Source organism: Nerophis ophidion, linkage group LG03 (genome assembly GCF_033978795.1).
Source record: "Nerophis ophidion isolate RoL-2023_Sa linkage group LG03, RoL_Noph_v1.0, whole genome shotgun sequence".
In the NCBI taxonomy this organism is placed as follows: domain Eukaryota; kingdom Metazoa; phylum Chordata; class Actinopteri; order Syngnathiformes; family Syngnathidae; genus Nerophis; species Nerophis ophidion.
Window position 1 is genome coordinate 83,573,270 of NC_084613.1, and position 17,500 is coordinate 83,590,769.

General features: G+C 43.8%; 1 protein-coding gene across 3 annotated transcripts in view; it reads left to right on the forward strand.

Annotated features, from left to right (window-relative positions):
* Positions 1-17,500, forward strand: part of rps6ka5 (ribosomal protein S6 kinase, polypeptide 5) — a 79,485-nt gene that overhangs the window by 993 nt on the left and 60,992 nt on the right. Inside the window, exons 1-5 of one of the 3 annotated variants that reach the window (XM_061896239.1) lie at positions 960-1,076; positions 1,162-1,267; positions 14,129-14,200; positions 14,272-14,490; positions 14,550-14,665. In XM_061896239.1, the coding sequence (XP_061752223.1) occupies positions 1,192-1,267; positions 14,129-14,200; positions 14,272-14,490; positions 14,550-14,665 (483 nt within the window). In that variant the 5' untranslated portion in view covers positions 960-1,076; positions 1,162-1,191. Of the gene's footprint in view, positions 1-947; positions 1,268-14,128; positions 14,201-14,271; positions 14,491-14,549; positions 14,666-17,500 lie in introns of those variants that run through there. The other 2 variants (XM_061896238.1, XM_061896240.1) reach the window with 2 other exon arrangements.

Genomic DNA, 17,500 nt, shown 5'->3' on the forward strand with positions numbered 1-17,500 from the left:
CTCAGCTACAATCGGGCGGAAGGCGGGGTACACCCTGGACAAGTCGCTACCTCATTGCAGGGCCAACACAGATAGACAGACAACATTCACTTAACCTAATTTAATTGATCCATCCATCCATCCATCCATTTTCTACCGCTTATTCCCTTTCGGGGTCGCGGGGGGCGCTGGCGCCTATCTCAGCTACAATCGGGCGGAAGGCGGGGTACACCCTGGACAAGTCGCCACCTCATCGCAGGGCCAACACAGATAGACAGACAACATTCACTTAACCTAATTTAATTTAAATCTGTGTAATTGTTTTTAAAATTACTGTTTTTTTCTCCTAGTGTGTGAATGTGAGTGTGAATGTTGTCTGTCTATCTGTGTTGGCCCTGCGATGAGGTGGCGACTTGTCCAGGGTGTACCCTGCCTTCCGCCCGATTGTAGCTGAGATAGGCGCCAGCGCCCCCCGCGACCCCGAAAGGGAATAAGCGGTAGAAAATGGATGGATGGATGTTTTTTTCTGTTCTGGGGCGATTTAGCTCGGTTGGTAGAGTGGCCGTGTCAGCAACTTGGGGGTTGCAGGTTCGATTCCACCTTCCGCCATCCTAGTCACTGCCGTTGTGTCCTTGGGCAAGACACTTTAGCTACCTGCTTCCAGTGCCACCCACACTGGTTTAAATGTAACTTAGATATTGGGTTTCACTATGTAAAGCGCTTTGAGTCACTAGAGAAAAAGCGCTATATAAATATAATTCACTTCACTTCTGTTGACATTTAAAAAATTGTTTTTAATGCATTTCATTTAAATGTGTTTAAGTTAATGTCATTGCATTGAAGGCCATGTCCTATTTAAATTGGGCACGCTGTATATGGGGTACAGTAGAAGCTCTGCTGGAGGCGGGTCTTGTGTGTCGTCATCATCCGAACAGCCAATCAACGCCTGGAATTTCACATAGCAACGCCAATCAGCGACGAGGGGCCGCCCGGTTGCGAAGGTAGAGGCAAGCGTTTCCACTGACAGAAGCTGACAGCTCCACGGCCCCACGAGTGACATTGTGCCCACTTTGTGCCCACATTTGCGGGTCTAACATGTCGGTGCCGCTCGCAACAATGTCTTTACGTTAACCGAGTCTCATCGGGGGGGATTTTTTTTTAAATTTTTATTATTTATTTTAGCCGAACTGCAGGACGCACGCAGTTGTGACGATGCCATCCCCGATGGAGGGCTCGTCCAGGGGCGAGGGGGACGTCTTCACGGTGGTCAAACACGAGCTGACGAACGGTAAGAGGAGGAACCTTCTTCCATCTTGGCGGGTAAAAAAAAAATGTTCTCTGATCCTGGCGGGTGAAAGCGCTTCAAAGGACAACAGAAAAGGGGGCGGGGCTAAGCTAAGGTTGACAGTAAGTTGCTGCAGCTGGCGCGCACTAACGTTACCTAACCTCTTTGACGACTAATGCCGGCTAATTTACAACTAAAAGGCCTACTGAAATGACATGTTTTTATTCAAACATGGATAGCAGGTCCATTTTGTGTGTCAATACCTGATAATTCCGCAATATTGCCATATTTTTGCTGAAAGGGTTTAGTAGAGAACATCGGCGATAAAGTTCGCAACTTTTGGTGCTGATACAAAAGCCTTGCCTGGACCGGAAGTAGCAGACGATGTGCGCGTGACGTCACGGGTTGTGGAGCTCCTCACATCTGAACATTGTTTACAATCATGGCCACCAGCAGAGAGAGCGATTCGGACCGAGCGACGATTTTCCCCATCCAATCCAATCCACTTTATTTGTATAGCACATTTAAACTACAATAACGTTTCCAAAGTGCTGCACATGTTAAAAACAATTGTAAAAAAAAAAAATAAAAAATAAAAAAAAATATATATATATTATATATATATATATATATTATGCTCCACCAATGACTGAATAAAACAAAAAATAAATAAATATAAAACCAATAAAAACAATAGAAAAACAAATATGATTGAAAACTATTTTAAAGGGTAAAATCAATTAAAACAGTAAAATAGAAATCTAAGTGTATAAAAAACACAGAGGACCACGCAACTCACGTAGTGCTAAAAGCCAAAGAATAAAAGTGAAGTGAATCATATTTATATAGCGCTTTTCTCTAGTGACTCAAAGCGCTTTACATAGTGAAACCCAATATCTAAGCTACATTTAAACCAGTGTGGGCGGCACTGGGAGCACGTGGGTAAAGTGTCTTGCCCAAGGACACAACGGCAGGGACTAGGATGGCGGAAGCGGGAATCGAACCTGCAACCCTCAAGTTGCTGGCACGGCCGCTCTACCAACCGAGCTAAGAAGAGACTTAAAACACTCCACTGTGGAAGCAGTTTGAACATGGAGGGGCAGAGTGTTCCAGAGCTTAGGGCCGACCACAGAGAAGGCCCTGTCTCCCCTGGTCTTAAGTCTGGTCTTGGGCACCACGAGCTGGAACTGGCTCTCGGACCTCAGAGCGCGCGCAGGAATGTAAATTTGGATGAGGTCCGAGATATACTGAGGTGCCAGTCCATGTAAAGATTTTTAAAAACAAACAGCAATGTTTTAAAATCAATTCTAAAACGATTCCCATTAATTTGAGCGAGGATGAAAGATTCGCGGATGAGGAAAGGACTAGGAAAAAAAAAAAGACTATACAGTGGGAGCGATTCAGATGTTATTAGACAAATTTACTAGGATAATTCTGGAAAATCCCTTATCTGCTTATTGGTTACTAGTGTTTAAGTGAGATTATATGGTCGTACCTGTACAACCTGTAGGTCGGCCACGCACCTTTCTTCAGCACCTGTGGCGATGCCCATCTCTGCACTTTGCAAGGGACCGTCTTGGAAACACGATCTTTCGAAATGAACGCTGCATTATAAACTGTACTTTGTGTGTGTGGTCCAATCTAACCGCTCTGTTCCATAGTAAAGCTTCACCTACCATGAATTGATTAACGTGGACCCCTACTTAAAAAAGTTGAAAAACTTATTCGGGTGTTACCATTTGGTGGTCAATTGTACGGAATATGTACTGAACTGTGCAATCTACTAATAAAAGTATCAATCAATCAATCAATCAATCAAAAGTCATCTTTCGGGAATGTAAACAATGAAACACCGGCTGTGTTTGTGTTGCTTAAGGCAGCCGCAATACACCGCTTCCCACCTACAGCTTTCTTCTTTGACGTCTCCATTATTCATTGAACAAATTGCAAAAAATTCAGCAACACAGATGTCCAGAATACTGTGGAATTATGCGATGAAAATAGACGACTTATAGCTGGAACAAAATGTCCTCTACAATGCGTGACGTCACAAACACGCGTCATCATATCCCAACGTTTCAGCAGGATACTTTGCCGGGAAATTTAAAATAGCAATTTAGTAAACTAACCCGGCCGTATTGACATGTGTTGCAATGTTAATATTTCATCATTGATATATAAACTATCAGACTGCGTGGTTGGTAGTAGTGGCTTTCAGTAGGCCTTTAACTACAACATTAGCCTAAAACCTAGTTTCCCGCCTTCGACGAGGTTTAAAATAAAAACAAGTTTATCTTCTTGTGCGCTATTAGCCAACCTGTAGGGGGAGTTAACATTAGCATCTGCTCATTTAACTATTTAAACACACGAACATAATAAGAATAAGAATAAGAGGGCGAACAGGCGCTAAAGTAACAGCTTCACTGTTGCATTGTTTTTCAACCACTGTGCCGCGGCACTAGTGTGCCGTGAGATACAGTCTGGTGTGCCGTGGTAGATTATCTAGTTTCACCTATTTGGTTCAAAAATATTTTCTGTAAACCAGGAATTATAGTCCGCAAATGAGTTTTCTCAGAAGGGTTGCTGGCATCTCCCTTAGAGATAGGGCAGGGGTCGGCAACCCGCGGCTCTTTGACCACTCTGATGTGGCTCAGCCGCGTACTTGCCGACCGCCCGGAGAAGTCCGGTAGATTTCCAAGTTTCAGTGTTTCTATCAGAAATCTCCCGGGTTAGCATTTTTCGATTTTCACCCAGACATCAACTTTGAGGACGTGCCGTGATGACAATGCCTCGAACACCCTTTCTACATGTCATCACGCCAGGATTTTCACCATGCTATCTGCGATCCGCCCGGCCGATCACATTTTGTATGCGACCTCTATCTGTACGCGTACGCTACTGCAAGGAATACTTGTTCAACAGCCATACATTTCACACTGAAGGTTGTGATACAAACAACTTTAACACTCTTACTAATATGTGCCACACTCTGAACCCACACCAAACAAGAATGACAATCACATTTCGGGAGAACATCCTCACTATAACACAACATAAACACGGCATAATAAATACCCAGAATCCCATGTATCCCTGACTATTCCGGGCTGGTAGCTGGGTGTATAATAGAGCCCGGAGTAGTCAGGGATACATGGGATTCTGGGTATTTTTTATGTCGTGTTTATGTTGTTGTAACGGTCTTCCTGCCATCACCGTGTGGGTTGCCAGGACCATGGACGCACGACACCTCGTAGCAGGGTTGACATACATTTATTCTTTCAATAAATGTCATCTTTCTGTCCCAATCGGGCGCGCCACTTTCTAGCGCGCCCTTTCGGTGGCCGGATGTTGCGTCTTCCGCGAGGGGCTCATGTCTTCTTAGGTCTCTCGTCGCTCGTGTCGTTGCCGTGGTTTCCTCCTCCGTACTGCCTGCCGATCATGCCCCCTTCGCCTCTCTTATGATCCCGCAGCAGACGGAGAGATTGTGAGCAGGTGTGTGTTGTACACACCTGACTGAAATTGCCGCTCTCGTGCCGCGCCGCATAAGTCACGCCTCTCCTCGCCGCCGCATGCCCCGCCTCCTGGCCTCCCTCTTGGCCAAGGCTGTCTCTCTCAGCCCGCTGTCGGCCCGTCGGCTGCGTCTCTCCACAGTTGTGTTATAGTGCGGACGTTCTCCTGAAATGTGTTTGTCATTCTTGTTTGGTGTGGGTTCACAGCGTGGCGCATATTAGTAAGAGTGCTAAAGTTGTCTAAACGGCCACCCTCAGTGTGACCTGTATGGCTGTTGAATAAGGATGCCTTGTGTCTGCAATAGTCTCGTAAAACAATTATTTGGGCTGGCTAGCTATTTGTACAAGCTACAGGGGGCGCTAGCGGTAGCGCCATCATTGTACGCACTTATTATTGTTCATTGGGTGAACACCAGCGTACATTCAAGCTAATAATTACTCTGAAATTCGGGAGTCTCCCGGGAAAATTGGAAGGGTTGCCAGGTGTGATGCTGTCAAGCGGCATTCATATAAAACTTGCGGGCCGCACTAACATTAAATTTTCATATCAAGGTGCGGGCCACGTGTCTGAGACCCCTGGTTTATACATAGCACAAAACAAAAAAAACAAAAAACTCTGTATGCTGTAGGGATGCACCGAAATGAAAATTTGTGGCCGAAGCCGAAACCGAATAAAATTTGAGCGCTGCGAATACCAAACACCGAATAATAAATGCAGTTTTTCACAACTTTTTTATATTGCACAAATAGCCTAGAATACATTTTTAGACATGTTTTTCCAATAAAGTACATTTTTATTGAATATTGACATTTTTTAATATTCCACTAGCTTTTGCGTTCCCCCCCCCCCCCCGCCAAAAAAACAGTTTTTCATTTATATTAGGCCTTTAAACAAAACCGAATAAAATTTGAGCGCTGCGAATACCAAACACCGAATAATAAATGCAGTTTTTCACAACTTTTTTATATTGCATAAATAGCCTAGAATACATTTTTAGACATGTTTTTCAAATAAAGTACATTTTTATTGAATATTGACATTTTTTAATATTCCACTAGCTTTTGCGTTTTCCCCCCCCCCAAAAAACAGTTTTTCATTTATATTAGGCCTTTAAACAAAACCGAATAAAATTTGAGCGCTGCGAATACCAAACACCGAATAATAAATGCAGTTTTTCACAACTTTTTTATATTGCATAAATAGCCTAGAATACATTTTTAGACATGTTTTTCAAATAAAGTACATTTTTATTGAATATTGACATTTTTTAATATTCCAGTAGCTTTTGCGTTTTCCCCCCCCAAAAAACAGTTTTTCGTTTATATTAGGCCTTTAAACAAAACATGCATTCCAAAAAAAAAATAAAGTGGATAAACCCACAACAAATGAATTATTGTCCTTTTGGCAAAAGTCTGCTTAGCCACAGTAGATATGCTAATAATGTAAACAGAAGGCTCAGGTAAATCTCAATTAAGTGTGTGCTTGTAACCTCATACACTTATACAGGTAGCCTACACAACAGGCTAAAAATGTAAACAGAGGCCCCACTAAATCTCAATAAGTGTGTGCTTGTAACCTCATACACTTATACAGGTACACAACATATCCCAGGCCAGAACAGATTTGTCAATAACAGTACTTCAGCTTCAGAATAAAAAGAAGGAAACTATGTATAAAACAATTTAAATTTAACACTGCACGTTGGAAACTTTCTCTGACAGGAGACTCTGCCAGACGTTCCCAGCAGACCCTCACAATGCGTTTGGGCCTGCATCCTCCCCCACCATCGCAGCCAACTCACCACCAGGTGGTGATCGGTAAAAAAGCTCCGCCCCTCTCTTTACCCGAGTGTCCATAACATGAGGCCGCAAATCCGATGACACAACCACAGAACTGCGGCCTAGGGTGTCCTGGTGCCAAGTGCACATATGGACACCCTTATGTTTGAACACGGTGTTTGTTATAGACAAACTGTGATGAGCACAAAAGTCCAATAACAAAACACCACTCGGGTTCAGATCCGGGCGACCATTCTTCCCAATCACGCCTCTCCAGGTTTCACTGATGTTGCCAACGTGAGCGTTGAAGTCCCCCAGCAGAACAAGGGAATCACCCGGGGGAGCACTCTCCAGTACTCCCTCGAGTGTTCCCAAAACGGGTGGGTACTCTGAACTGTGTTTTGGTGCGTAAGCGCAAACACCAGTCAGGACCCGTCCCCCCACCCGAAGGCGGAGGGACGCTACCCTTTCGTCCACTGGGTTGAACTCCAACGTGCAGGCTTCAAGCCGGGGGGCAACCAGAATTGCCACCCCAGCCCGTCGCCTTTCAAGAGAAGTGGTTCCAGAGCCCTTGCTGTGCGTCGAAGTGAGTCCGACTACATCCAGCCGGAATTTCTCTACCTCGTGCACTAGCACGAAGTAGAGAAAGGGTGGAGTGCCATCTCCGGGTTGGGGAGGAGACCCTGCCCCAAGTGGAGGAGTTCAAGTACCTAGGAGTCTTGTTCACGAGTGGGGGAAGAGTGGATCGTGAGATCGACAGGCGGATCGGTGCGGCGTCTTCAGTAATGCGGACGCTGTATCGATCCGTTGTGGTGAAGAAGGAGCTGAGCCGGAAGGCAAAGCTCTCAATTTACCGGTCGATCTACGTTCCCATCCTCACCTATGGTCATGAGCTTTGGGTCATGACCGAAAGGATAAGATCACGGGTACAAGCGGCCCAAATGAGTTTCCTCCGCCCTTAGAGATAGGGTGAGAAGCTCTGCCATCCGGGAGGAACTCAAAGTAAAGCCGCTGCTCCTTCACATGGAGAGGAGCCAGATGAGGTGGTTCGGGCATCTGGTCAGGATGCCACCCGAACGCCTCCCTAGGGAGGTGTTTAGGGCACGTCCAACCGGTAGGAGGCCACGGGGAAGACCCAGGACACGTTGGGAAGACTATGTCTCCCGGCTGGCCTGGGAACGCCTCGGGATCCCCCGGGAAGAGCTAGACGAAGTGGCTGGGGAGAGGGAAGTCTGGGCTTCCCTGCTTAGGCTGCTGCCCCCGTGACCCGACCTCGGATAAGCGGAAGAAGATGGATGGATGGATGGCACTGCACGTTGGTTGATTGCGTCACCGCGTCAAAAAATTGCGTCTTTGCGTCACACGCCACTATTCGGCCTTGCTTTTAACTCATTCCACCGAAGGCCGAATGTGGCTTTTTTTGCCATATTTGGCCGAATATATTCGGTTACCTATTAATCGGTGCATCCCTAGTATGCAGTATTATTTCAATATAAATTTAAAAAAAGTTATGTGGCTCCCATTGTTTTCTTTATTTTGTGAAACGGGTCAAAATGTCTGTTTGAGTGGTAAAGGTTGCCGACCCCTGAGATAGGGTGAGACTCGGAGTAGAGCCGCTGCTGCTTCGCTTGGAAAGGAGCCAGCTTAGGTGGTTCGGGCATCTCGTTCGGATGCCTAACGAGTGTCTCTCTAGGGATGTCCTCGTTGCAAGTCCCACTGGGAAGAGACCCCGCGGCAGGCCAAGAACCAGATAGGGGGATTACATCTCCTCTTTGGCCTGGGAACTCTTCGGGATCCTCCAGGACAGACCTAGGTAAATTAAGGCCCGGGGGCTACATGTGGCCCGTTCAGATTTTTAATCCGGCCCGCCGGGCATTCCCAAATAATTTTTTGCAGATCTTTAAGATGGAAAGTTTAGCTGCCATTATGATGTGCTATCATGTTTTCTAAGTCTTCAACAATACAAAGTACAAACCCCGTTTCCATATGAGTTGGGAAATTGATGTAAAAAAAAACGGAATACAATGATTTGCAAATCCTTTTCAACCCATATTCAGTTGAATATGCTACATAGACAACATATTTGATGTTCAAACTGATAAACATTTTTTTTTGTAACTAATCATTAACTTTAGAATTTGATGCCAGCAACACGTGACAAAGAAGTTGGGAAAGGTGGCAATAAATACTGATAAAGCTGAGGAATGCTCATCAAACACTTATTTGGAACATCCCACAGGTGTGCAGGCTAATTGGGAACAGGTGGGTGCCATGATTGGGTATAAAAATAGCTTCCCCAAAAAATGCTCAGTGTTTCACAAGAAAGGATGGGGCGAGGTACATCCCTGTATGTGTATGTACTTGTATATGTATATTTGCACTTCCTGGTTTTGTTTGTTTCCATGCCAACCTCATTAGTTTTCACCCTGTTCTCAGCCTCACCTGTTTTCACTAATCATCACAGCTATTGAATTCACTCTTTTTCTTGTCTTCGTCCTGGGATCCTCACACACTCACGCACCCTACCCATGCTGTCCAAACCTTTACGTCCTGTCCACAGTTCCATGCCGAGTAAGTTTATATATTTATGCCACACAGTGCACTCTTTTGTTTCATGTCTTTCGTCTTGCCAGCGTGATGTTTAAGTTTATAGTTAAATTGTCTTTCATGCCCTTGAGCAGGTGGTTTTGTTTCACGTTTGTACTGTTTAGCCAAGTTTCTTCCTCCATTGTGAGCGCTTTTTGTTGTTTATTTGTTTATTACATAAACCATGTACTTACATTCATGCCTGACTTGTCCCACATCATCCTTGCATCGAGGAAGCACAAACATCCACAGCCCAAGCTTGACATATATACATTTATATATAAATATATTTATATATATACCGTATATATATGTATGTATATATATATGTACAGTATATATATACACTATATATATGTATTTATATATGCAGTATGTGTATATATTAGGGGTGGGCAAATTAGTGCGTTAATTATGAGTTAACTCATCAATCTATTAACGCCGACAATTATTTTATCGCACATTTGCGTATGTTGTTTACATGCTTTTATTTTGTTAACGCCTTTTCTTAACCAGATGGTGTCGCCCGGCGTCGAGGGGCTCTTGGTAAAGATGGAACATTTGGCAAAAATACCGGACAATTCTGCAAATTTCCTGGCTGGCTTACAGCGTGGTCACTCCGGGATCACTTACGACCGCCAGACAATTCTGGATGTGGATAGATCGGGCCGTTTTGGACTGAATGAGGCGTGCTTGCTAGCTAGCATGGGAATACTTTGCCGGCTACATCCAGCGGCCTGTGAAGCAGCGGAGTATATGTGTTGTCTGTCTATTTATGAATAATGCAGACCAGGAGTGTTGGCTGAGTTCTTAACGTTTGCTTTCAGAGCGTGCATATCACAACATACAAGATGTCGTCATGGCGACACAACCTGGCGCATGCTCGTCACTCCTGTTGCATGCTGGGTAGGGTAGTTCTTTTTTCCCCTGGCTCATAACATCACAATATAGTACCATGTATATGCGTTCAGTTTATCAAAGCACCAAGCAAACAATCGGAAAATTCCCATCATATCAATTCCTAGATATGGTCATAATTATTTTAAGTGCACTACGCAGAATAAACACAACATTATTAATATTGCTACTACGGATAATTTGATCAAAAATTCCCTAAAACAGCCCACTACCTATAATATAGGTTTTTTAAACATAAGATCCCTGATAAAAAAAAATGTTTCTGCTGTTACCTCAGAAATTGCCTGTTCAGATGTTATGATTGTGGCTCAGAGATTTGTATGTAGATTATATTTATTTTCCATAACAAACAGGATAACTTAAATACCCTGGCAGTGGCAATAAGCTTAAATGTTTGTATTTACATTTTTGGAGTTGATTTTCATCAAATATGCTATTTAACTGCTACTGTTTAACAAGGACTGATTTAAATTGTGTTTGCACAACAAATGTTTTGGCGCTTTTGTTCATGTGGGAGAATATTCCAATAAAGGTGCACTACACACTACTTTTGAATTCATTATTGGGCTTTGCGTATACAATGCAGTTAATCGCGATTAATCGGAGAAATAGTGCGATTAACTTCGATTAAAATTTTTAATCGTTGCCCAGCCCTAGTATATATATATATATATATATATATATATATATATATATATATATATATATATATATATACACTATATATATGTGTATATATGTATTTATATATACAGTATGTGTATGTATATATATATATATAAAATTTGTAAAGGTCTTCCAGGAATAATATTGTCAAAAATGATTTTTTTTTGTTTTTTTGGATGAGTATTTCCCTTGCCTTGCTTCTATTTCCTCTTGCCTGACCGCGAAAGCCTTCACCTCTGCTGTCAGTTTATTAATAACCACTGAAATGAAAGTTGTCCTCGGCGGGGCGGGCAAGCATGACAGCGGCGTTATGCAAGCCAAACTTCTGACCTCGCAGTCGCAAGAACACACATTAAAATGGCCTACAATAGCCTTGTCACGTCTCATTGGAGGCGTTTTAATGGCGACACACACATTGCTCATCTGGCTGTGTGTGGAGAACTTGTGATGCACATTAGATGCACACACACACACACACACACAAGAAGACACTGAAAACCTGAAAGATGGACGATAACGACCCTCCTGTTTAATGTGGCATCATCTTTGCACGCTTTGTGAGCATCTCATGTATATTCCGGGCGGGCGTCGAAAACAAGCCGCACAATTTGTGTCACATTTATGTGCTGTTTTTATTGTGTTGAACATTTGCACATGTCAACAAGCCTGTGTGTGTGTGTGTGTGTGTGTGTGTGCATTGCTGTTAGTGTGCCACTCATTCAGTCACTCTGACTTTCCCTGCTGGCTCACTGCATTATTGCTTTATATCAGAGCTGGGCAAATATTTGAACTCGCGGTCACATTGAGAGAAAAAAAGTGTCTGGTGGGCCAGGGTGTATAAATGATACAGTGGGGCAAAAAAGTATTTATTCTGCCGCCGATTGTGCAAGTTCTCCCACTTAAAATGATGACAGAGGTCTGTAATTTTCATCATAGGTACACTTCAACTGTGAGAGATAGAATGTGAAAAAAAACTCCAGAATTTATTTGTAAATGATGGTGGAAAATAAGTATTTGGTCAACCATTCAAAGCTCTCACTGATGGAAGGAGGTTTCGGCTCAAAATCTCACGATACATGGCCCCATTCATACTTTCCTTAACACGGATCAATCGTCCTGTCCCCTTAGCAGAAAAACAGCCCCAAAGCATGATGTTTCCACCCCCCATGCTTCACAGTAGGTATGGTGTTCTTGGGATGCAACTCAGTATTCTTCTTCCCTCCAAACACGACCAGTTGAGTTCATGCCAAAAAGTTCTATTTTGGTTTCACCTGGCCACATGACATTCTCCTATGTGCACTCTGGCAAACTTCAGACGGGCCTGGACATGCACTGGCTTAAGCAGGGGGACACGTCTGGCACTGCAGGATTTGATTCTTTCCTTAACACGGATCAATCGTCCTGTCCCCTTAGCAGAAAAATAACCCCAATGCATGATGTTTCCACCCCCATGCTTCACAGTAGGTGTGGTGTTCTCGGGATGCAACTCAGTATTCTTCTTCCTCCAAACACGACGAGTTGAGTTTATACCAAAATGGATACATGGATGATAAAGCAGAGGATTGGGTGAATGTCATGTGGCCAGATGAAACCAAAATAGAACTTTTTGGTATAAACTCAACTCGTCGTGTTTGGAGGAAGAAGAATACCGAGTTGCATCCCAAGAACACCATACCTACTGTGAAGCATGAGGGTGGAAACATCATGCTTTAGGGCTGTTTTTCTGCTAAGGGGACAGGACGATTGATCCGTGTTAAGGAAAGAATGAATGGGGCCATGTATCGTGAGATTTTGAGTCAAAACCTCCTTCCATCAGTGAGAGCTTTGAATGGTTGACCAAATACTTATTTTACACCATAATTTACAAATAAATTATTTAAAATTCCTGGATTTTTTTCACATTCTGTCTCCCACAGTTGAAGTGTACCTATGATGAAAATTACAGACCTCACTCATCATTTTAAGTGGGAGAACTTGCACAATCGGTGGCTGACTAAATACTTTTTTGCCCCACTGTAATTGTAGTTCACTTCAACCGACTGAAATGGACTTATGTTGTCTGTATGTTTAAGTGATAAATATTGTTTTTGCAACATCTAGTGGTCGCAATTTTTTAAGTTACGCTCATGACGCACTAAGTTGAATGATGCGGACACGTTTGTTACTGGATACTTTCTAAATGTGAATGTCTAGGCTTGTTTAGTTGCTGGCTACTAGTAGTCTATAGCCTAGAATGTTTACCTTTTCCAAAGGTAAATATTGACTAAAGTAGGGACGTTTAGATTTGTTTTTTTTTTGCACAAGCAAACACGCTGCAGGACTGCTTGTATCGGACATTTAGATTCAAGCCCAGATAATCTTTTCCACCATAATTTAAGAATAAATTCTTTAAAATTCCTACAATGTGAATTCCTGGATTTTTTTTTCACATTCTGTCTCTCACAGTTGAAGTGTACCTATGATGAAAATTACAGACCTCTGTCATCATTTTAAGTGGGAGAACTTGCACAATCGCTGGCTGACTAAATACTTTTTTGCCCCACTCTAAGTTGAGAAGGATTTCCAAATCATTGTATTCTCCTTTTATTTCCCATTTACATAACGTGACAACTTCACTGCTTTTGGCTTTTTGTATGTTGATATTTTAACCATACCTACTGTGAAGCATGGGGGTGGAAACATCATGCTTTGGGGCTGTTTTTCTGCTAAGGGGACAGGACCATTGATCCGTGTTAAGGAAAGAATGAATGGGGCCATGTATCGTGAGATTTTGAGTCAAAACCTCCTTTGAATGGTTGACCAAATACTTATTTTCCACCATAATTTACAAATAAATTATTTAAAATTCCTACAATGTGAATTCCTGGATTTTTTTTCCACATTCTGTCTCTCACAGTTGAAGTGTACCTATGATGAACATTACAGAACTCTGTCATCATTTTAAGTGGGAGAACTTGCACAATCGCTGGCTGACTAAATACTTTTTTGCCCCACTCTAAGTTGAGAAGAATTTGCAAATCATTGTATTCTCCTTTTATTTATAAACAACGTGACAACTTCACTGCTTTTGGCTTTTTGTATGTTGATATTTTGTTTACGGCCCAGCCCTATGATGTGGCATGAGCGTGAAGTGAAGTGAATTATATTTATATAGCGCTTTTTCTCTAGTGACTCAAAGCGCTTTACATAGTGAAACCCAATATCTAAGTTACATTCAAACCAGTGTGGGTGGCACTGGGAGCAGGTGGGTAAAGTGTCTTGCCCAAGGACACAACGGCAATGACTAGGATGGCGGAAGCGGGAATCGAACCTGCAACCCTCAAGTTACTGGCATGGCCGCTCTACCAACCGAGCTAAACCGCCCCAACGTCTGCTCGGGTGATCATTGTTTGTGTTTTGCTGGCAGCGAACCTGACGGGCCACGTGGAGCGTGTGGGGATCGAGAACTTTGAGCTCCTGAAGGTGCTGGGCACCGGAGGTGAGCTGCCGTCCGCTGCGAAGCTTGACTCGCCGACTCCTTCCCAAATGACCTCCTCGTCCTGGTTGCAGCGTACGGCAAGGTGTTCCTCGTGAGGAAAGTGAGCGGCCACGACGCGGGCAAGCTGTACGCCATGAAGGTCCTGAAGAAGGCCACCATCGTGCAGAAGGCCAAGACCGCCGAGCACACGCGCTCCGAGCGGCAGGTGCTGGAGCACATCCGCCAGTCTCCCTTCCTCGTCACGCTCCACTACGCCTTCCAGACCGACACCAAGCTGCACCTCATCCTCGGTAAGCCCTGACCACCCGGCGAGGGGGACGTTGTGAACGTGTTTACTTCCTGTTTGCAGACTACGTCAATGGCGGCGAGCTCTTCACCCACCTGGTGCAGAGGGTGCGCTTCAAGGAGCAGGAGGTGGCGCTGTACAGCGGCGAGATCGTGCTGGCACTGGAGCATCTAAATAAGGTACTGTACGTCCCACTGAGGGTAGTCCGTGTGCAGCTTGTATACATGTAGAATAACGGAAATGGAAACGGAAATGCTGATTATCGGTCCTGCTAGACACCGAACTCTATTTAATAATACAACTCTAACATTTGACAACCAAACAATTAAACAAGGCGACACGGTAAAGAATCTGGGTATTATCTTCGACCCAACTCTCTCCTTTGAGGCACACATTAAAAGCGTTACTAAAACGGCCTTCTTTCATCTCCGCAATATCGCTAAAATTCGCTCCATTCTGTCCACTAAAGACGCTGAGATCATTATCCATGCGTTTGTTACGTCTCGTCTCGATTACTGTAACGTATTATTTTCGGGTCTCCCCATGTCTAGCATTAAAAGATTACAGTTGGTACAAAATGCGGCTGCTAGACTTTTGACAAGATCAAGAAAGTTTGATCACATTACGCCTGTACTGTATATACCTTTATATACATATATACATACATATATACCTATACTGTATATACCTTTATATACATATATACATACATATATACCTATACTGTATATACCTTTATATACATATATACATACATATATATCTATACTGGCTCACCAGCACTGGCTTCCTGTGCACTTAAGATGTGACTTTAAGGTTTTACTACTTACGTATAAAATACTACACGGTCTAGCTCCATCATATCTTGCCGATTGTATTGTACCATATGTCCCGGCAAGAAATCTGCGTTCAAAGGACTCCGGCTTGTTAGTGATTCCCAAAGCCCAAAAAAAGTCTGCGGGCTGTAGAGCTTTTTCATTTCGGGCTCCAGTACTCTGGAATGCCCTCCCGGTAACAGTTCGAGATGCCACCTCAGTAGAAGCATTTAAGTCTCACCTTAAAACTCATTTGTATACTCTAGCCTTTAAATAGACTCCCTTTTTAGACCAGTTGATCTGCCGTTTCTTTTCTTTTTCTTCTATGTCCCACTCTCCTTTGTGGAGGGAGTCCGGTCCGATCCGGTGGCCATGTACTGCTCGCCTGTGTATCGGCTGGGGACATCTCTGCGCTGCTGATCCGCCTCCGCTTGGGATGGTTTCCTGCTGGCTCCGCTGTGAACGGGACTCTCGCTGCTGTGTTGGATCCGCTTTGGACTGGACTCTCGCGACTGTGTTGGATCCATTATGGATTGAACTTTCACAGTATCATGTTAGACCCGCTCGACATCCATTGCTTTCCTCCTCTCCAAGGTTCTCATAGTCATCATTGTCACCGACGTCCCACTGGGTGTGAGTTTTCCTTGCCCTTATGTGGGCCTACCGAGGATGTCGTAGTGGTTTGTGCAGCCCTTTGAGACACTAGTGATTTAGGGCTATATAAGTAAACATTGATTGATTGAATAGAATAGACTTTATTGTCATTATATTTACATGGAACGAGATTAAAAACTCCAATTTAAGGTGCGGTTGTGGGGACAAATATGGGGTGAGATAATTAACACAAGAGGTAATAAAGGAAAAATAAACAGACTACTATCCAATAAAAATAACAAGCAATCCTGCACAGCAGGGGTCGGGAACCTTTTTGGCTGAGAGAGCCAAAAAGCCAAATATTTTAAAATGTATTTCCGTAAGAGCCATATAATCAATCAATCAATCAATCAATGTTTATTTATATAGCCCCAAATCACAAATGTCTCAAAGGACTGCACAAACCATTACGACTACAACATCCTCGGAAGAACCCACAAAAGGGCAAGGAAAACTCACAACCAGTGGGCAGGGAGAATTCACATCCAGTGGGACGCCAGTGACAATGCTGACTATGAGAAACCTTGGAGAGGACCTCAGATGTGGGCCCCCCTCCTCCTCTAGGGGACCGAAAGAAATGGATGTCGAGCGGGTCTAACATGATACTGTGAAAGTTCAATCCATAGTGGCTCCAACACAGCCGCCAGAGTTCAGTTCAAAGCGGATCCAAGACAGCAGCGAGAGTCCCGTCCACAGGAAACCATCTCAAGCGGAGGCGGATCAGCAGCGTAGAGATGTCCCCAACCGATACAGGCGAGCGGTCCATATTTTTTTTTAACACTGAACACAACTAAACGCGTACATTTTTAAGTAAGACCAACATTTCTAGAGTATAATAGGTCTCTTATTCTTTGTATTAAGATTTTTATTCTGAAGTTAACTGTGGAGGGGGCGTGGCCTGCGGGCCTGCAGCGAAGCGGGGTGTTGCCGGGATCGGCTTCAAAATCAGTGACAGATGCGTAGATGGCCCACCTTTGCCTTGTTATCTAATCACATGTCGCTCTGTTATAAGCAGCAGCCAGGAGGAGAGACGGGGTTGGGGCTGGAGCCAGAGCGCGAGCGAGAATGAAAGAGGAAAAGACAATTGCTAGGAAGTAACTGAGAGACTTATTGAAAAATAAAACAATATTGTAACCCTGAAACGAGCTCTCATGTCGGTGCTTGGTGGTCTGAAGAACCCAGTAAGTAGATGGCCCAGCTGGGCCTTGTTATCTAATCACATGTCGCTCTGTTATAAGCGGCAGCCAGGAGGAGAGACGGGGTTGGGGCTGGAGCCAGAGCGCGAGCGAGAATGAAAGAGGGAAAGACAATTGCTAGGAAGCAACTGAGAGACTTATTGAAAAATAAAACAATATTGTAACCCTGAAACAGGCTCTCATGTCGGTGCTTGGTGGTCTGAAGAACCCCCAGGAGGGCAAGCCCTACACTAACCAATAATAAATAAATAACTTCTTACCATTAACGCAACTTCTTGAACAGGTGCGGTAGAAAACGGATGGATGGATTCAAAATGGATTAGAATTTTTTTATATTTTGAACGTTATT